A 21,474-nucleotide genomic window follows, 5' to 3' on the forward strand; every position below is an offset into this window, starting at 1 on the left:
TACTCAAAGAGTATAGTTTGATTAAGTCATCCAAATCTGACATTGCAGGCATTGTTGTGAGCAGCAAAACTGTAAGTTAATCTATCTGATCACTTAGAGAGACTATGCAGAAATTAAAGAGGGCAAGTCGGTCTCCATAGGAAGGGATGTAATTAGAGTTTCATCATCCATTAGCACAATGACATCGCTGTCAATCTGCATAGAAGAGAGAAAAGTAAATTACTTTGTGTAACAGCAGCAACAGTAGCATCACATCAAGTTACAGTAACAACACTGTATACTGTTATAGCAAGTGCTCTACGGCAACACTGGGAGACATACCCAACACAATGGCCTGCTGCCCCAAAAAATCTCTCTGTATCTGTGTTTTTTTCTCTCTCTCTCGCTCTCTCTCTCTCTCTCTCTCCTCTGTACACATCAGCACATGCCAATTGCGCTACAACAAGATTAAAGAAAAGTACCAGCAACAATTTGCAACACCATGTACCAAAAATATATTTTAAAAAAAACAGTGTCAGCAACGTTGTAGCTGCTGCAGCTGTGTCCGCATCTGGATGTGGCTGATTTTCATCTGTGGTCAGCTTGTCCTTTATGGAGAGAATTTTGTTCCTTTATTATTCAATCACCCAGTTCTGACCGTTGCTCTAGTTTCATAAAGGATATTATAAGGGGGAGGGGTAGCAGGGCGGAATTACTCATTTTTGTTTTAGGGCGCTGTCTCCTCAGAATTGGTTGGGTCGTGTGCCAAGAGGCTGGGACCAGCCAGTGCACCAACAAGGAAGCACCAAGTCTAAACCACGGTTGTTTTCCATTATATAGTCCACCAATCACATTGCTTACTATAATCAAATATAACCTCATGTAACCTTTGGTCATGACTCTTTTTGTGACATGGAAAGACAGAGTAACAGCACTCCGCTGACTGTGGCTTCTCAATCCAATAAGATCCTTGTACAAGTATTATTTTCATTATACAATTCTAAATAAACGTCTTAACTGAGAGAAGTTGTTTGTCTTATGTCCTAAAGATCATTTTGATACACGACAGTCCCCTGTGCAACACTGAAGAAGACACAGAGAACACTTTTATCTATGAGGGTTTTCATATCCCCAGCAGTCCAGTTCATCCAGAGGATGTTACAACGACCACCGTACATCATGCTAACACTTTACGTGACATGATTACTGCTTTCTCTGATGCAGAGATTTTGAACAAAGCACTGAATGTGAGATGCATACTTCCACACAACAAAGAAGAAGCAGGCAGTGGATCTGGGCTACTGAGAGATGTTCTTAGCTGCTTCTGGCCAGAATTCTATGAGCGATGACCTCTCGGTACAACAATTAAAGTACCCTTCATTCACCACGATTTTCCTGCTGAAAGCCAAGTACGGGAGGTTTTGATGCAAGTGATGAGTGATTTCTTAGCTGGTGATCTTGTGGAAGTTCTCGACAGCTATGGCTGTAGAAGCAGGATCACCCCTGAGACTCTTCCTACAATACTTGAAATAGCACACAAAGGACTCCGATGTTCGTTATTGACTGCTGGAGAGAGGTCACCCATCAACATTTCTCCCATAGTCCTGAAGTACTGACCAAATTGTTCTCTGACTTGCAACCAACCACAAAAAAGGTTTGTAAACTACTGAAATTTGGCATTGATTTAACTCCAAAACAAAAGGAAGTGGCCAATCACCTTAAAAGATTCATCAGAGAGCTATATGAAAGTAAACTTCAGAAATTTCTGCGTTTCTGCACTGGATCTGATCTTGTTGTTGCAGAAAGCACCTACGTGGAATTTGGAGGGAAAAAAAGAGTTCACAAGAAGACCAGTTGGGCACACGTGGGTAAATTCTGTACTTAGCTGACAGTTATGGAAACTTCCCAGATGTCCGTTCAGAATTAAATGCAGTTCTTGAAAGCAATGTCATTTAGACTCCCAAACACATTATCACAACAGTCCACCATTAAGAGTTTTCATGTTTAAACTAATTATGGACTAATTATGATGTTTCTTGACAGAAACATATTTTGTTCATGTAATTAAAGGCCTTTTAATGCTGCTAAGAAGGTTGAGGGCTCAGATTCTAACAGCAGCAGGAACAGTGGCATGCTTCATCACTGCTTTGTGCAGAAAGTATAATGGTTCTTTTTGTTCCTTTTGATGTACCACCCAGGTGAAAGATTGGTGTAAAGAACCATTGCATGGAGCCAGCCCTGCATCGGTCCATTGACTGGAATGTCATGTTGGACAAAAGCAAGAGCTTTGTTGAAGTCAGGCTATTCCATTCAGACCATATTTTCACTAAGTAGAAGAACTGGACATTGGGCTAATCGAAAAGGACTGCTGGCAGTTTTTTCTGTATTATTAAGACTGTATTATTAATTACCAAGTAAATGGTACAATTTGAAACGTGACTTTTTCATTAGTCATACATTCAAAATGTTGCTGTATATGCCATTGCTGAGTTTAATTGAATTTGCGTCTTTAATGTTTAGGAAGTGGTATTTTAGCAGTAATCCGCAATTATCCAGTTTGTGAAAACAAGTCTGATATGTAGTTTTTATAAGGCTCTTCTGAGGTTTTCTCAGATGTCATTGTTTTGATACCACATTTCTTCTTAATCAGCCAGTTTGCTGATGCATCTTACAGTATATTGTGACACCACAAATCTCAGTTGACAGTAAGATGCATAATAAGTTTTTCGTTGTGATATAATTTTGACTAAGCACTTTGTTCACGTCAGACTACTTCCAGAGCAATTTTACACGTAGACACGTATTACTATTACCATTGTTACTGTATGTATTAAAATTGTAAGTATTTCTTAGTTAATGAAAGAACGTCTGAAGTAGAGTTTGATTAAGTCATTCAAATCTGGTATTGTTGTGAGCAACAAAAGTTTTTTTAAATTTTGGACACTTTTTACTGATACACAATACTAATATTGCACAGGCACTATATAATGCAGTCTGTCTGTCTTGATGCCTTGTGGATCAACTAATTTGATGTTGTATGATGACTATTGCTATTGATAATAGCAATGCCAAAGAGATCAGTCATCCTTGTGCCAAATTCTCATGTTTTGAGGTTACTAAAATAAAGTGTGGAGTACAGTTTTAGTATACCTGTATACACATCTTCTTGAACACTTAACATTTACCTCAATTCTACACAATGTTTATGGATGACTCTTGGTGTATTTTGTGATACCACAGACCCTGGTTGAATTGCCAGTGTTACCTGTGAAGTGTTCATGATCTTTTCGCTGATGTTTAATGTATGTTTTGATAAAGAGGCTATATAAAACAGAAGAGTAGCTTGCAGTTGAGATGATTTATATTTGACTGTAAAAATGTTAAATGTCACTTTTAACTGTTCATTTAAAAAGTTGAGCCATTCTGGTTCTCCAGAATATGAGATTTAACCATGTTATTATTGGTTACCATGATTACCAATAAAATGTTCCTTCTTCCATCACATTTGTATTCAGGTCTTCATTTGAATGTTGATTTAAAGTTCATCAACATCCCCTACCCCTTTTAGGTAAAAAAAAAAAAAAATGATGTGGAACATAATGTTAAAAATAAGAGTTGTTTGAGAAAGTTAGAAAGCACTTTATTGTCATTCATGTGAAAAATAGTAAAGGTAGTTTGTGCCATAGGGCTTTAACTTATCATAGCCGTCCATGTGCCAAAGTGCATTTGCACTGTGCTCGTCTAATTTCCACACCTTGTGGATCAACCAATTTGATGACGCATCTTATGGTATCTTGTGACACAACAAATCCACATTGAACTGCACGAAGATGTAGCCAATGGTAAACCTGCATCTATCCAATGGTCATGATCTCATGTTGAACAAAAGTCAGCACTTCATTCTAGTCAGACTGGTTCTTGCTTCTGAAAAGGCCAAGTCTTCTACAAATTCTCTTTAAAGTTGGCAAACCTATTACTATGTGGTTGCTGTGAGCTAAGATTGCCAGTATTTCTTTCTTACTCAAAGAGTATAGTTTGATTAAGTCATCCAAATCTGACATTTCAGGCATTGTTGTGAGCAGCAAAACTGAAGTTAATCTATCTGATCACTTAGAGAGACTATGCAGAAATTAAAGAGGGCAAGTCGGTCTCCATAGGAAGGAATGTAATTAGAGTTGCGTCATCCATCAGCACAATTACATCGCTGTCAATCTGCATAAAAGAAAGAAAAGTAAAGTAAATTACTTTGTGTACCTTGCATAAATCCTGTTAAAGTCCCCCACCACTTGAAAATATGTTTTTATTCTTGTTCCTACAGTTGAATGTTTAAGAGTTTGACACTAGAAGGATGTTTTCACATTCATCTGCTAAAAGTGGAAAGTTTCTCTGAGCTCATAAATTAAAATAAAGGGCAGGCCTACAAACATGACGTGACATCACAAATAGTCTGGAAGTCAACCCTGGTCCAGTATGCAACTTCTACAGTGTGATCCACCAAAGAGACATATTGAGACCAGCAGGAAAATGTAGAAATTAGATTATGGAATCTGTAGTGAGGTAGAAGGAGTAGATTACTTTTTAAGGATTTGAATGTAGAAATTATACTGTCTTTGTGGAATAAAACCTATCAGACTCACATTATTGTTTCAAACATTTTATGTGGAGGGCATCTTTAAAGTTATGTAATGGGCGTGAGATTGGACCCAAGAACAGCACAGACTGAGACCAGCGTTGGCAAAGTTCGACAGTTTATTGACCAAGCAGGGTCGTAAAATCCACAGCAAGTACACAGGAACAATCCACAAAGCAAAACAGTCTGACTTTCTAGTTGAGATCTCCAGGGAGGGAATCCAAGCAAACTGGAGACAGACGAGGGGTGAGCAGTCAGAGGGGTCAGGGACAGAAGGGCAGTTCAGGTTACCTGGGCAGGGACGACGAGGACGGGTCAAGGACAAGTAGGGTCGAAACCAAGGAAGCAATCCGGAAAATACTGCGAGAGAGCTTTGCATGCTGCTGAAGACAATCTGGCAGAGACTGAGTGAACAGAGTGGGTTTAAACCAGGTGAGGGAACACAGGTGAAGGTGGTTGCACTGATGAGGTGAGAGTGGCAGGCAGGTGAACAGGAAAAGTACTGGCAGAACTGGCAGTAGGACGGAAAGCCAGGAACGGATCATGACAGTACCCCCCAGCAAGGGACGACCCCAGGCGTACCAGCCTGAGCTGGGAGGGTGGAGGGGGCCCGGAGGAGGGCTAAAATTCCTCAGAGGTAGAGTCCACGTCCTCTGCAGCAGAAGAGGAAGATGAGCAGGAAGAGGCAGCCACATCGGTGCCCCCCGACAAGAGGAACAGAAGGTCCATCAGCAGATGGGCCCGCAGAAGGCGGAAGTGAGGACGGGGCAGGCTGGTCAGGATGCCGACGGTGAAAGTCAGAAATAAGCGAAGGATCCACAATGAACCGAGCCGGCACCCAGGAACGCTCCTCCGGACCGTACCCCTCCCAATCCAAAAAGATACTGCATCCCACGTCCACGGCGGCGAGAGCGAAGGAGGCGCCTGACAGCATACACCGGACCGCCATCAACGAGCTGAGGAGGCGGAGGAGGCGGCATGGGAGGAACCAGAGGACTCTCTCGGACTGGCTTGATCCTGGAGACATGGAACGTCGGGTGAATCTTCATGGACCGGGGAAGCCGAAGACGTACCGCCTCAGGGTTGATGATGCGAGCAATGGGAAAGGGCCCAACAAACCTGGGAGCCAGCTTGCGGTTCTCCACCTTTAGGGGCAAGTCACGGGAGGAGAGCCAGACCCTCTGGCCAACCTGGTAGGCGGGAGCAGGCGTGCGGTGCTTGTTGGCGGCAGCAGCGTAGCGGTCAGCAGACCTGAGGAGAGCAGTACGTGCCTGGTCCCAGGTCCGCCGGCAACGGTGAACAAAGGCTTGTGCCGATGGGCAGGCAGTCTCCCTCTCTTGGTTGGCAAACAGTGGAGGCTGATAGCCATAGGCGCACTTGAAGGGAGAAAGTCCAGTAGAAGAGCAGGTGAGGGTGTTGTGGGCATATTCTACCCAGATCAGTTGTTCAGACCAGGAAGCAGGGTTGTGGTTGATCAAGCAGCGAAGAGTGGTTTCCAGGTCCTGGTTCATTCTCTCTGTCTGCCCATTGGACTGGGGGTGGAAGCCAGAAGACAGACTGACAGAGGCCCCAACTAGACTGCAGAACTCCTTCCAGAACATGGATGTGAACTGGGGCCCCCGGTCGGAGACAATGTCAGTGGGCAGTCCATGGAGACGAAAGATGTTCTGGAGAACCAGTTCAGCTGTCTCTTTGGCAGAGGGAAGCTTGGAAAGGGGAATGAAGTGGACCATCTTGCTAAAACGGTCGACAACTGTGAGGATGGCAGTGTGACCTTTGGAAGTAGGTAGGCCAGTTACAAAGTCCAGGGAGATGTGTGACCATGGGCGATGAGGAACAGGCAATGGGTGCAGGAAGCCGGCTGGTGGACGACGAGAGGTCTTGTTCTGGTTGCACACAGGACAGGCGTTGACATAGCCTCGGACGTCCTCCTCCATTGAGGACCACCAGAAGCGCTGCTGCAGGAAGTCTCGGGTCCGCTGAATGCCGGGGTGGCAGGTGAGCCGGGAAGCATGCCCCCACTGGAGCACATCGGAGCGGAGGTGAGCCGGAACAAACAAACGGTCAGGGGGACAGGAACTAGGACCAGGCTGGTCCTCAGTGGCGGCCCGCACCCTCTCCTCTATCTCCCAAGTGACAGAAGCAATGAGACAGGAGGCTGGGACGATGGTGGAGGGCTCAACCGTTTCATCAGGACACTCAGGAAACTGCCGGGAAAGTGCATCTGGTTTGATGTTACGAGACCCGGGTCGATAGGACAGTGTGAAGTTAAACCTGTCAAAGAACAGTGACCAGCGGGCCTGTCTGGAATTCAGTCTCTTGGCAGATCGAATATATTCCAGGTTGCGATGATCAGTCCACACAATGAATGGCACCTTAGCTCCCTCTAGCCAGTGGCGCCATTCCTCCAAGGCCAGTTTCACCGCCAGAAGCTCCCTGTTACCAATATCATAGTTCCTTTCCGCAGGAGTTAGGCGGCGAGAGAAAAGGCACAGGGGTGGACCTTCTGGTCGACGGTGGATCGCTGTGACAGAACCGCCCCCACCCCCGCGCTGGATGCGTCCGCCTCCACAATGAACTGGCGATCAGGGTCGGGGATCTGGAGGATGGGAGCAGTGGAAAAGCGAGTCTTGAGGGTGTCAAAGGCGCCTTGTGCTTCGTCAGTCCAGCGGAAGGATGTCTTGGATGAGGTGAGGGCCGAGAGGGGAGAGGCAATGGAGCTGAAACCTCTGATGAAACGCCGGTAGAAATTGGCAAACCCCAGGAAACGCTGCAGTTGCTTGCGTGTCTCCGGAACTGGCCAGGAGGTCACTGCAGAGACCTTAGCTGGATCCATCTGCAAGCAGTCCTTGGCAATGATGTATCCCAGGAAGGAGACTGAGGGTACATGAAATTCACATTTCTCTGTCTTGACATACAGGGAATTGTCCAGGAGGCGGCGGAGGACAGATCTGACATGAGTGACATGCTCCCCCTGGTTACGGGAAAAAATCAGGATATCATCCAAGTAAACGAAGACAAACTTGTTTAGCATATCCCGGAGCAGGTCGTTGACCAAAGTTTGGAAGACGGCCGGGGCGTTGGTCAAACCAAAGGGCATCACCAGATATTCATAATGTCCAGTTGGTGTGTTGAAGGCCGTCTTCCACTCATCTCCCTCCCGGATGCGAACCAGATGATAAGCATTCCTCAAGTCGAGCTTGGAGAACATTGTTGCCCCCTGCAGCAGTTCAAAGGCTGTGGAGAGGAGTGGGAGGGGGTAGCGGTTCTTAACTGTAATGTCATTAAGTCCACGATAGTCTATACAGGGCCGCAGAGACTTGTCCTTCTTATCCACAAAGAAAAACCCTGCACCAGCAGGTGAAGAGGAAGGACGGATGATCCCTGCCGCTAAGGAGTCTTGTATGTACTCCTCCATGGCCTTTCTCTCAGGAGCAGAGAGAGAGTACAAGCGTCCTTTGGGAGGCGAAGTGCCCGGGAGTAGGTCTATGGCACAGTCATAGGGGCGGTGAGGTGGCAGAGAGGTGGCCTTAGCTTTATTGAACACCTCTCTCAGGTCATGATAAGCTGCTGGAACTCCGATGAGATCTGGGGCTGGAGCAGGAACAGGAGAAGCAGATGACAGCGATGGTATCCTGAGGCAGGTCCGCTGGCAGGTCTCTCCCCACTTCTGGATGGAACAGGTAGTCCAATCAATGTTGGGGTTGTGCCTGCGAAGCCAGGGATACCCCAGGATGACAGGCTGGCTTGGTGTAGACAGGAGCAGGAACTGGATGGTCTCACTGTGGCCCCCCGGCAGGAGCATGCGCACAGGGTTGGTTTGTGATGTAACCCTCCCCAGCACATGTCCATCCAGGGCGCTGGCTGAGATGGGCAATGACAGTTTCTCTGGGCGGAGACCAAGCCGGAGAGCGAGGGCCTGGTCCATAATGCTCTCGTCAGCCCCTGAATCGACGAGGACGGCGATGGAGTGGGAGCCAGAAGGCAGCAGGAACTCACCAGTGAGGCTGGGCCTTTAGGGGAGGCAGGACCAAGGATGGAGCTCACCAGTATGCCTCCGTTCACTGGTGAGCTCTGGCTTTACTGGACACCGGCTGACAAAGTGTCCTGGCTGGCCGCAGTACATACAAAGGTTCAGTCTCTGCCTTCTCTCCCTCTCTTCAAGTGAGAGGCGGGTGTGACCCAGCTGCATAGGCTCAGGATCTTCCACACATACAGGAGCGGTTGAGGCTAACGAGGAGGAGGCAGGAGTTACGGGAGACTTGGAATGAAGGGAGCTGTGTGGCCGGGCAGAACGTGACTGGAACTCAGAGCGTCTCTCCCTCCTGCGAGCCTGGATGCGCAGGTCGAGACGGGTGGCGAGCTCAATTAGACCCTCCAGGGTAGACGGCAGTTCATAAGCTACAAGTTCATCTTTCATGTACCCAGCCAGCCCCCGCATAAAGACATCACGGAGAGCGGCCGGGTTCCAGTCACACATGGGGGCCTTGGTGCGGAAGTCTATGGCAAAATCCGTGACTGAGCGGCTCCCCTGGACCAGATCCAACAACTCTCGTCCAGCGTCGGCCCCCAGAGATCCGGGTTCGAAGACCCTCCTGAGCTCGTTGGCAAAGGACTGGAAAGAGTGGCAGGCAGAGGTCCCCCTCAGCCACTCAGCGGTGCCCCAAAGACGCGCCCGCCCAGTGAGATGGTTAATAGTATAGGCCACCCTGGCTTCCTCGGAGGAAAAGGTGAGCGGCTGCAGGGAAAAGATGATGGAGCAGTTGCAGAGAAAGGCGTTACAGGTGACAGGATCGCCATCATAACGCTCAGGTGCTCCCACATTAGGTTCACGGGGCGAAGGGAGAGGAGCACCAACTCCTGCTGAGACAGGTGGCGGAGCAGCAGCGCTTGCCGAAGCCGGTGAAGAAGATCCGGCCTCCAGCGAAGCCGGTGATTGCTCCAGAGCCTGGGTGCGGGTGTGGATGTTCGCCATTTCATCCCGCACCTGTGCCAGGCCCCGCCGATTCTCTGCTGAGGCAGCCGCAGAGGCAGCAATCAGCTGATTTAACATGTCCTCCATCCGAGAAATCCGGTCGTCAATCTGAGCTGGGTCCATTTTTGGCCAGATTGTACTGTAATGGGCGTGAGATTGGACCCAAGAACAGCACAGACTGAGACCAGCGTTGGCAAAGTTCGACAGTTTATTGACCAAGCAGGGTCGTAAAATCCACAGCAAGTACACAGGAACAATCCACAAAGCAAAACAGTCTGACTTTCTAGTTGAGATCTCCAGGGAGGGAATCCAAGCAAACTGGAGACAGACGAGGGGTGAGCAGGCAGAGGGGTCAGGGACAGAAGGGCAGTTCAGGTTACCTGGGCAGGGACGACGAGGACGGGTCAAGGACAAGTAGGGTCGAAACCAAGGAAGCAATCCGGAAAATACTGCGAGAGAGCTTTGCATGCTGCTGAAGACAATCTGGCAGAGACTGAGTGAACAGAGTGGGTTTAAACCAGGTGAGGGAACACAGGTGAAGGTGGTTGCACTGATGAGGTGAGAGTGGCAGGCAGGTGAACAGGAAAAGTACTGGCAGAACTGGCAGTAGGACGGAAAGCCAGGAACGGATCATGACAAGTTAAGCCCCTAGTACTAGTGTCAGTAGGAAAAGGCTGATTTGCAGGAAAGCTTTGTATGCAGGGGTCAGTACAACAATAGAACAGAGAACAAAAATTTTACTTTTTATTTATTTGACTCTGCATAGCTTTTTAATAACTGGGTCACCTTCTCCTGGTTGACAAGAAAGCCAGGTAATCAGTCCCACTGTGACGGCCAGTCACAGGTTTAGTATCAGAATGCTGCCTTCAATAAAAAATTAAAAAATAAACTATATTATCCATTTCAAGGCCTTGTCAAGGTAGGAAAAGGCTCTGTGTTAATCCAAAGGGTGTCCGTGACTCGTAAACACAGGAAAAACCCCAAGATAAATCATATATCCTGGGTTATTTCTGTCACTGTTTGCTGCTGTTGCTGCTCTAGGTTCCTCCAAAATTTAAAATAATATGTTGTAAGGTTTTTAATAATAGCTTTTCATCTTTACTGTAAAAGATAGGGGGGCTTATCCCTGTTAGCTCATATATATACCAGCCGTCCCTGTCTGGGTGGGCGTCCAGCGCACATTATCCGAGAGGAGCAGTGGGCGTGGTCGGTCTCATCCTGTACAACCAGTGTCACATTACCACATATAACAGTGCTGCTCACAGCTGACTGACAAACAGGTGCTGTGTGACTCGCTGAGCACTGGCTCATCGCTCATCGCTCAAGATACGCCCAGCCACAGGAATTGGGTTAGTTTTAACGAATAATAAAAGGCTGCACTGCCATTTGGCCATTGGTTCACGTTAGCATTTTTCTCTTCCAGTCGTTGTACAGGATGAGAGGACGCTACAAACGAAAGGACCGGAGGCAAAGAGGCGATCGAACAACCGACCTCGCGGCTGGGCTCTCTCCTCTGCCAGGGGAACTCGCGGCGGGCTTGGCCGAGCCACACACACCTGTCCCCGGGTTTACTGTTCAAGATGTGGGCGGAAGTAAAAAAGGTAGGACAACTTGTTGTGGAAACTTTACCAGTTCAGTAGCCAGCAACATGGTGAGACCCAGTAGAGTTATGAGCCTCATAGAAGAATGTTTCACTTTAAGTTAACTACATTACAATACAGTGAAAGTCTTCAAGTCATTAGCTAATGATGTTAATGTTAGCTCCGCTCGCGTTATAGCCAGTAAGGCTAATAAGAACAACATGCTCCATACAGTTCTTTTGTAATAGTTTTTGTAATATAACCGGTGTTTTAAACATAAAACTACTCAAGTTAAAAGTCTCGATACTTATACAGTGTAGTCTTTTCTACTTGTGTACACGGTGTATCTTGTCACTTGTAATGTTTCTGTGTTTGTAAGTCAGCTGCATATTGGCTAGCGACTGGATACTGCCACCATACAGGGATTCAGTGTACTGCGATATATTGCGATATATTGCGATGTATTGGGGTGTATTGCGATATATTGCGATGTATTGCGATATATTGCGATATATTGGGGTGTATTTGGATCTAGTTGTAGGAAAACAATGTGCATAAAATCTGAGCAAAAAGTTTCTGTAATATCCAACATCACAGCTCTCAGTTTACATCCATAACACTGGTTTTGAGAATCACTTTGGCTTCTTCCATCTAATGTTGTGTGTCGTACATCAAAGGACAGCTTACAGGGCCTTTGTGTGTTAACTGTTGTGTAGTCGGACCCTCCTTCCCTGAAGGTTCATCCTCCATTGTTTGTTCAGCAGGTGCAAGGTGTTCCATATACGATGGCGAGAAGGTCTACCTCGGAGTGCGTGTGAAAATGCCAGTAAGGGATCTTCTGAAAAACATCCGCCTCGCCCAAGGCATGGCACCTAAAGATTTGAAGGTATGTTTTGTTTTTATTTATTTTTTATCCAAGTGGACAGTGAAAAAAAAATAGCTAATGTCAACAATAAAGACTAGATAGATATTTTTCTTTTTTACTCAAACCCCGATGGATAAGTTTACTTTATGTGTTGCATTTTTACAGTTGATTTCCTGGTTGTTTGTTTGTCAACCAGAAAACTATCAATAGACAACCTCTTTATTCCTATTCGGATAAAACCTAACATTTTGGAGTTCTTTCCCATAGTTGGTTGCAGATTTGCTTGAAGAAGAATTATATCTTAGTTTTCCTTTCCTTTCCTTTTTAGTGCATTCATTTGGCGTAACCACACTTTGTTTTTACCTGCCTACATAAGCTGAACTGAAGCTTTTGTCTGTTGGACATCAAATCTATACTATTATGCCTGTGGCTGAAAAATCTAAAACATATAGGAGACAACTCACACTGATCCCACTGTTGTTGTTTTCTTTTCACAGGAGATCTACAGCAAAACAGTCAAAGGTCAGTAAAACTCAGATCCACAAGTTATTTAGGTGTGGTATCATGTAGATTTTGTTCCTGCTTTAATAGTCATTGAGCTACAGTATATTCTAATTTGATACAGATGTTGTGTATCTCATGACACCAGCCTGCAGGGCATACAGTATAGTAACACACATACTGTATAGTACACTCAGACTTAAACTTAACATCTGCTTCCACAGGAGAACAGCAACGAGTCAAAACTCGCAAAGGACGCCGAACTGCCATGGTGAGTGTTGAAAGACAGAGATCCCGGGTCCTCCCAGAAGGTTCCTGTTCATGAAAGACGCTGTAAATCACATGTCACCTTTTAGGAGCTGTTCAAATAATCTGCATACCTGTGTCTGGTTTCAGAGAAAACACCCCACCAAAAGCCTTGAGGAGCTGTCAATCATTGTCGAGGTGCTGGAGGAGGATCTCAGGACCAGCAACAACTGCCGCTTCCCTCCCCAATCCTTCGAGCCTCCAGTTTCTCCTGAGTGCTCTTCAACTGGTAATTCACGTGGACCAGATCCACATTTATAAGGTCCAGTGTGTAGGATTTAGTAGCGTCTAGCAGTGTAGTTGCAGATTGCAACTCCCTTTAAAACATAACCTTGAAAAATATGTAAACAGCGGCCTCTACCACCCCTCACATGCCATGTGTTCTCACTAAGGTGCAGGTTACAACAGCGACGAGTCTGATGAAATGATCCCCAGCCCCCAGTCCTACATGACCTACTCACCAGGCACAGCAGAGAACCACCAGGCCCCGTCCCCTCCCGGATTCATGCACAACAGCCTTCAGCTTTACAACGTTGAAAACGTTGGAAGAGATGGTGGCACAGGGGAGGAGTGGTTTGATTCTGACTGGAACCTGAACAGCTCTGCTTTCTTCTGGACACAGCTGCAGAAAGAGGAGAGCCAGCTGAGGGACATCTCTGACGCTGTACTGTTTGCTGTCGATGAACACGGCAGGACGTAGGTTTGAATGTCATTGTGTGTGTGTGTGTGTGTGTGTGTGTGTGTGTGTGTGTGTGTGTGTGTGTGTGTGTGTGTGTCTACTGAGGGGGAACTACAGGTCTCGGGGAGTACTATCACATATATGAAGAAAGTTGTGTAAAACTTTTTGTTGCTTCAGAGGAAGCTGCACAAAGTCTGATAGTCTTCATTCAGCTGCTTCAGTTTCAGGATCCTGGTGTGGTGCATGCTGGCTCGCTGTCATGGCTTAATTGAATAGATCATTATTATCAGCAGTATTATTGGTAACGCCTGTGTTTTTCATACTGTGACACACCTGTGAAAACGGCCTGTTGTGGTTCAGTTTGTTGAGCACACTCAAGCCCGCAGGCTTCTTGCAATTAGGCTCCATTTTCTCAGCTTACTGTATGAAATGCCTTTACTAACTACCCAGTATTTAACCCATGTTCAGACCTGTTCTCCTCTTACAAGATTGTATGTTGCCTCTTTGTATCAGTAAATACCTTTAGTGTGGAGTCATTTCTTTTGTCAATATGTGGGGTCGTGTTTGTCCCTCCAGAGCTCTCCATAATGTGGCGTGCATCGGGATGAGGGCACTGGGCTATGCCATCGCCAAAAGGATGGCTGCACTCAACAGCCTGGACCTCAAAGACTCTGATGGAATGGTACAGTACAAAAACCTCTGAGATTTGAATTGCTAGTTTTTGTATATTTGAGACAAATTAGTATGCACACAAAACAATTAACATAAAGTCATAACAATGTCAATTACATAAACAACTCTCACTGCAGCGCAAAATTACATGAATCTGTGCTAAAGATAGATTATACACTTTGGTTGAATCATATTGTATCCTCAGTTAAAATGTACAGTTTGGTGGTAAGTCTCACAGATACTGCTTTAATTACAATTAGAAAGTCAGTTTACACAATATATCACTGCATGATAAAGAGTCAACAACTGTTCTGGAAGGTGAACTTATAAAGGGTTCCCACGCAAACTGTTGCTGTTTGACCCCCTAACTCAGACCGGCTCCTTATAGCTGGGTTTGTATTTAGTTTGACTGGTAGTACGATAAATTGAACGGTAGACTTAAATGTGGGTTTAACAGATGTGAAACCAAACGGAAAAACTCTCCCTTTTTATTTCAAATCACACGCCAGTCAATCTAGCCTTTCACACCAGACGCAGAGTGGAACAGACTCAGAGAAGCTCTGTGGAAACGCTGTAGACGTTCCTATCTGCATTCATACAGACTATTAACGTTTACATTTATTGTTGTGGCTTTTAAATACATGCACAGAAATGTTAATTGTACAAGCAAAGATCACTTTCTGAATCTTCTTTAAAGACTAAGAAGCCTTAATTCTACTTGATTTGAAGTGTCACCTGTGGGCTGTGGCCACATCAGTGTTACTGTTAGAGGAAAACTGTATAGTCAGTTTAGCAGAGGCTGCAGCCTCTGCTGTGGTGAGAACACCCAAGCACGCCACAAATGCGAAGTGTCCCATAAATGCTGAGCACTTACCTGTAATGAACCCGAGAAACTTAATCATGAAACAAGGAAGGAAGGAAATCAAACTGGAGTTAAATGTGTCCATACTAGTTTCTACCAGTAAATTCTATGACCGTATGAACAAGTGCTGTCCTGTATTGTTAAGAAAAACTCCTGAAAAAGTCTTTGAAAATGATTTCTTGATATTTTGGAAGCAGCTACATTTACACTGGTTTTCAGCATTGTTGAAATCATTCATATCAATAACTATTCAGTGTTTAAATGTCTGATGGATACAGCTACTGGTGCCTTAACCACAGATCCAAGAAAATAAATGCCATTGGACAATCCATAGTTTACATTCATGGCCCTCTGTTCGCAGACTGCCCTCCTCCATGCAGCGAAGCACAACCACCACCTGATGGTAGCAGATCTGATCAGTTTGGGGGCCAACATCAATGAGACAAACAACTCAGGAAAGTCCTGCCTCCACCTCAGTGCTGAGAAAGGCTACATCAGAGTCCTGGAGGTTAGAGCCTTGTTTTTCTTCTCTGCTGTTGTTCATCACTTCACTATCTTTTCAGACACCACGGATTGAATTTGGGCAAAAACATGAGTGAATAATCTGCTTCTCGCTGAGTTCTAAGATTTTAAAGGTTGTGAAGATGACTAAGAGACTGAGTGCGTGGGACAACTTGTTTATTCTCCCTTTTGTCCTCGTTGCAGAAATGCCTTTCTGCTCACAGTTCCCACACCACATAACGAGCAACATCACCCCATTTGTCACAAGTTATTGAGTGCTAAAACTATGGTTCCCTCTGATCCGAACTAACAGGTTATTCAAGTCCACGTACTGCTGCAGGTACTGGTTTTCATGCTGGGAAGGTTTCATCTGTGTCGGAGTGGAATAAGAGATCAAAGAAAAAGCTCTGACAAGAACCAACATAGCCAGTTCTGTAAGGGTACTGCGTGTCACTCTGCCTCATCCTCTTGTTATTCAGTGCGCTCGGAATGTAAAGTATTTTCCCAGCGTCATGTGTTAAGTGAAGTTGTTGATGATTTTGTCTGTATGATGGATGACTCATGCCATGGTTGCAGAGAACAAAGGGGATCAGTACAGCACATAGCATACCATTAGATGGTCATGTGTATTGAGTTGTAGTATTGTGCAGAACCAGTTATTTCAGGTACTAATAGGTGGAAATAGAAAGCCACTTAGATAACTTGGCATTAAGCTTCAGAGTAAAGGTTTTATAGGAACTGAGTTCACTTTTATAGCACACAGCACAATTATTTTCATAATTGGCAATAATCAATGGCAAACATTTGCTCTGAGGATTTACTTTTACTACTGAATATCTTTGTTAGTCAAACCAAGCATTTGGAAGACTTCACATTGGAGTCTGGAAAATTGTGAGGGGCCTTTTTTTCCCTTTTTTTAATATTTTTTTGTACACTAAACAACAAGTAAATAAAATAAAAGGCAGATGAATGAATCATGAATCCCAGCATTATTGTAGACCACACATCATTATTCCACTGTGAAGTCCACAGCAGGAATGCCCTTTTTGTGTTTGTCTAATTCCACTCAAAGCATTTCCTACATGCCGAATGCAGATGTAACTCACGCTACACAGCCTCCACCAACCACACAAAACATCTGTTCTCTTGTTTACAGCTTTGTCGATGTAGTTCGACTCATCGGCAGTGTCGGTGACGGTGATGCTGTAGGGACACATAGGACACAGTTAGCAATGTTCACAATGAGAAGTTGTAATCTACATCACTGAAATCACTCAGCACTGTCACTGTCCCACAATCTGTTCCATGTGACTTCATCCAAGAGCACCAGGACCACAACAGCTGTGGTACCTTGAGTATGTAGAAACATGGCAACATATTTGTGCTGCCTCATACTGTACTCACATTGGGACTGCAGGAGGTGGTCTGTACTCCATTACCAAACTAATCATGTGTCCCTGAGAGCAATGTTTTTGTAGGACCTGATGTAGGTCTTACAGTGCTCTTTTGGATCATATGAACTTATATCTTTAACCAGTATGCATGTTTTCTTTTAGGTTCTAAAACACGCAATGATGGATGGTGTGTATGTTGATGTTGAAGCCACTGATAACTCTGGTATGTACTATAACTTCCTAAATAATAATATAAATGATGATAACAGCAAAATATTGTTACATGCACTAGCAAAAGTTCAGCCTCCTTTAGATTGGAGTTTGCTTTGAGGTATAGTAAGTAGAAAAGACGCTTTTCATCTGCATAAAGAATGACTAAATATGTGTTATAAAGCTTTACAGTCACTTTATTGCCACATATTGACAACAATGCATGTTTTCCAAAATAAGTATTAGCAGCTAAATTATCACATAACAGTGGTATCAGTTAATTAGTGATGCTGGGGATAAAAACAGGAGGATCACAAAAAGAATGGCTCAACCAAAATAAGAATGCTCAGTCTACGCCCTGTGTTACTACCTGTTTCAGCTGAGATCAGCTGATGTGTTTCTCTTTGTCAGTTACCATTTTACAGTTGGCTTTAGGTTAGATGTTAAAGATGGCTGTAGTGCATGAAAGCTCCTCAGAACTGCAGTCATCCAACCGTCTGTGTGTGTTCTCAGGAATGAGTGTCCTCCAGTGTGCTTCAGTGGCTCTGAAAGCCACAGTATGTGAGCTGGAGAGCAACATATTCCCCGATCGCTCCAGACTCCACACGCTCCACCAAGAGCAGATGATGGAGACCCTGGAGTGCCTGCTGCAGATGGGCAGCTACCTTCACATCATGGTATGACACGGCAAGATTTTGTTTTAATTTTCAAATTAAAAAAGAGATGTAGATGGTGACTGGATGCAGAATCCAGGATTAGATCATGTTACAGCATTAGAGAAGACATGATATTGAACGTGCTATGCTATGTCCTCACTTTTTTCTATATCATAAGTCCCTCTGCACTCAGACCAGCCGAGCAGCTCGCCACTAACAGTTGTAGTCAGGAGACATTCAAACAGTACTCGTGGCTGTTTGCAGTTCAGCTTTGTGGCGGGGCAGCAGAGTGTCTATTTGCCAACCTATAGGTCTAACTCCTCCCTGTTCCCTAGTGATATCTGTACTGTAGAGGGCTGTAAAGTATGCCGGTATGCTTTGGAAGTGTCACACAGAGTGATCGGTTGTCACATGCAGCATAATGAAGATGAGTAGACTCAAAGACTGGTTGAACAGCAGAGCTTTACTTTTGATTTGACTGGTCTGTTTTTAGATGAAATTGCTGTCAACGCTAAGCTAGCAGCATGCCTTTAGGGACTGAGCATGTTAAATGTAAGCTTGTTGAGATTAGCTTGCTAGTGTTAGCACACAAATACAAAAGATTGGGACTGACAAGTTTCTGTTGCGGAAAGAAACTCAGACTCGATGTTCTAATAACCTTTTACTCCAGTATTGAAGGAACACTCTGCAGGTCTCCATCCGTCTCCCCCCCTGCTCCTTATCTGTCACTGATGCATAACAAGCTGGACGACTGAGTGTCAGAAATGTGGCACCTTCCCGCAGGGTTGTGCGGAGGTGTGGCCGTGTGTTTTGGCATTTGTGCTTTAGGACATTTGGGAAAAAAATGTGTTCTTGCTATCGCCGCTTCCTCTCCTTATTTATGCCCTATGTAGCTCGACCACAGGTCTCTCTGGCTCGCTTTAGCCGGGGAGGAGGGGCCAACTTTAAATGGTGCGTTTAGAAACAGCGACAGATGCGTAGTATGCATTTAACTTTTTTTTTTTTAACTTAACACTCACTGTACTTCACAATTGTTTTTTTTTCTCCTTCTCTTTCTCAGGGGAGCCGGAGTATGCGACCTATAATTGGTCGAACATCTGGCACATCTGCCCGGCAGGGCTTTTTGGAGACCCAACAGTAATGTTCTAAGTTAGTTCAGGCTTGAATTTGTTGTGGAGAGAAAAGAACCCCACTAATTATGTTTTTTTCTCCAAGCATGAGTTCAGGCCTGTCATGTAAAGCATCTGAAGGTTCTGTGTGAGGGGAAAATGCCTGACTTGCAACCAGGTATTTATTGTAACCTGCACAGAAACGTTAGGTGCCCATTGGTTGGTTTCTGTGAAACTTCCATAGTTTGCTACATTGGAGTTACTTGTCCTCAGTTAGTGTGTGTTCGTAGAGATCCACATGTAAAATCCTATGACTATATATTTGAAATAGCATTACTAGAAACTATTGGCTTTTTCACACCAGTTTTATGGTCCAGTAGTGTTTTAAAGCCTGGTCCCCCTGATACGAAACTTTCCAGCGGGGAGGGAGAGTGACCTAAAATGTAAGGCTTTAGGTTCTATTATAATAATAGAATGTAACATTAGGGCACCAGTGCTACAGTTTGTAGTTCATTGCTGTGTGTATATATTCCAAAATGTCTGAAATTGAATGAACTGGGCCGATAAATATATGATCAAGAACTGATCAGTAGATGAACAAGGATTATTCCCTCGTAAGAACTTGATATTTCAAGCCATAGAATTTACATGTCAGATCTTTGAAGGACTTTTGGACTAGAGGACATTACAAGTTTTAGTAAGCTTTGTTTGGTGATGGGGAGTAAATACACTTTAATTTGACTCGCACATAGTTTTTATCCTGTCATGTGCATGTGCACTTCTTGGACCCATTTAAACCGTACTGCGTCAACTGTTATGTAACCGTGTTTTTGCAGTTATTATGTTTGGAGGAATACATGGGAATATTTACTTTTTGGTAAATGCACTTATTTTTCTATCTATATTAGTTTAATCTCTTTGCATTCCATAGAGTAGCATTGAGTTGTTTAGCCTAGTTAGCTTAGCTCACTGACTGGATGCAGGGTAAGAGCAAGGCTAGCAAAGTCAGAGATGCCTTCCAACAACTCGAGCTGTCAGAAGTACACACTGTATCATCTGTATTTCATAAATGCAGTAGAAAACAGAACATTGTGGTCGGACAAGCAGCTACTGAAATAATTCTTGGATGTACTGCTGGTTGGCAAGTTGGCAACATACAAACAGGACAGTTTGGAGTTGTTGGAAGGAATATTTTTCCTCTTGGCTAGCATTAAGTCTTTAGGCTAAACTAGGCCAAACACACCCAGGAACATCTCTCTACTGAACGCATGAATATACATTATAAAGTGACCTGACACTGCTGCAGTCCATTTAAAGGTTTTATAAGAAATTGGTTGTATGTTCTTACTCTCTGCCATTTATTGGGTGTTCTTGGGAACTGTAGTACTTGATTGTGACAACAAATGTTTGTCCAATGTGTTAATATGTTTTTGTGTTTTTATTTTATGTATCATGTCATTTTCTGGGTTGAACTTTGCTCAAGCAAAGATGCTAGTATAAGGTTGAATAAGTTATCTGATGGTCTTTTATGGACAGGCTTTATTTAATGATTAAAGCTCATTAAATAGTGAGAGTAGCCTCCTAAAAAGTAATCAACTTATTTACTCTTGAATGAGTGACAGTATGTTACTTACACATTTATGGTTCCTGCTACTCGTGGGGAATTACGAGAGATGTCAAATCGGTGAAAGTGCAATTGCTCCACGTATAAGTGAGAAACTACTAAAAGCCTTTACAGTGGGAATGTTACACAAGTGTTTGTAGGGGATTTTGTTTTAGTGTTTTAATATATAGATGAGTTGGGGATTCTAGGGTACTGTTTGTATTAGAGTATTTTCTATTTTGAAAACTAAGTAAGAAAAGTGTGGACTGGATTGTGTGAGTCAGTTTTTAACTTTAAAGATGTCACCAGTGTTTCCTTCATGCTGTGTTTGTATGGCATTATGAACTGTGTCATGTGATGCATACAGATTACTGTTGTACAGACAGAGCTGCTCAACAGACTGAAGATATGTCATAGTTTCAGCCAAAGTTTGTCTATATACAAATAACTAATAAATAGCAAATCAAGACATTTGATCACATAAATAAGAACATAATTAGTACCAATTACCAAGTTCTTAAACTCATGATCATGTTACTCTCGATCTTCATAGATTAATAGGCTAGCCTAAAGGCTGATATCAGTCTCAATCTCAAATGTTTGCTCTGCTCTTAAGAAATTACATTTCACACAAATGGAACATCACATGCATAATACAGTCTTTTTGACCAAAAATCGCATTTTTAATGCATAATGCACAATGATTCACATTGGTGATAGGTGTCACAATTTATGTTTCTGTAACAGTATATGTATTTTCATCTTAAAGAAATAAATAAACATCTAAGTTTGGTAAACATTGTCTTTCAATTTATTTATTCACACACTTGAAAAAAAATTATCCATGGAATAATCCACATTGTTCAAGGCAAGATTGTAGACTGGTTAACGTTTTTAGATGCAACCAGCAGCTCTACCCCTCAGACTGCCTGTCGGTCCACAGAAACTTCCC

The 21,474-nt window shown here is 44.1% G+C and overlaps 1 protein-coding gene across 1 annotated transcript; it reads left to right on the forward strand.

Moving 5' to 3' along the window:
• The first annotated feature begins 10,852 nt into the window (after positions 1-10,852).
• zgc:113279 (uncharacterized protein LOC553749 homolog) lies at positions 10,853-21,319 on the forward strand. Its single transcript, XM_051399224.1, has 12 exons — positions 10,853-10,933; positions 11,008-11,185; positions 11,926-12,050; positions 12,527-12,551; positions 12,755-12,801; positions 12,927-13,065; positions 13,229-13,532; positions 14,092-14,197; positions 15,411-15,557; positions 17,107-17,167; positions 17,668-17,831; positions 18,871-21,319. The coding sequence occupies exons 2-12, from the start codon at positions 11,020-11,022 to the stop codon at positions 18,949-18,951; spliced, it is 1,365 nt and encodes a 454-aa protein (XP_051255184.1). The 5' UTR covers positions 10,853-10,933; positions 11,008-11,019; the 3' UTR covers positions 18,952-21,319.
• Positions 21,320-21,474: the final 155 nt, after the last annotated feature.

Source organism: Dicentrarchus labrax, unplaced genomic scaffold, assembly GCF_905237075.1.
Source record: "Dicentrarchus labrax unplaced genomic scaffold, dlabrax2021, whole genome shotgun sequence".
Classification (NCBI taxonomy): domain Eukaryota; kingdom Metazoa; phylum Chordata; class Actinopteri; family Moronidae; genus Dicentrarchus; species Dicentrarchus labrax.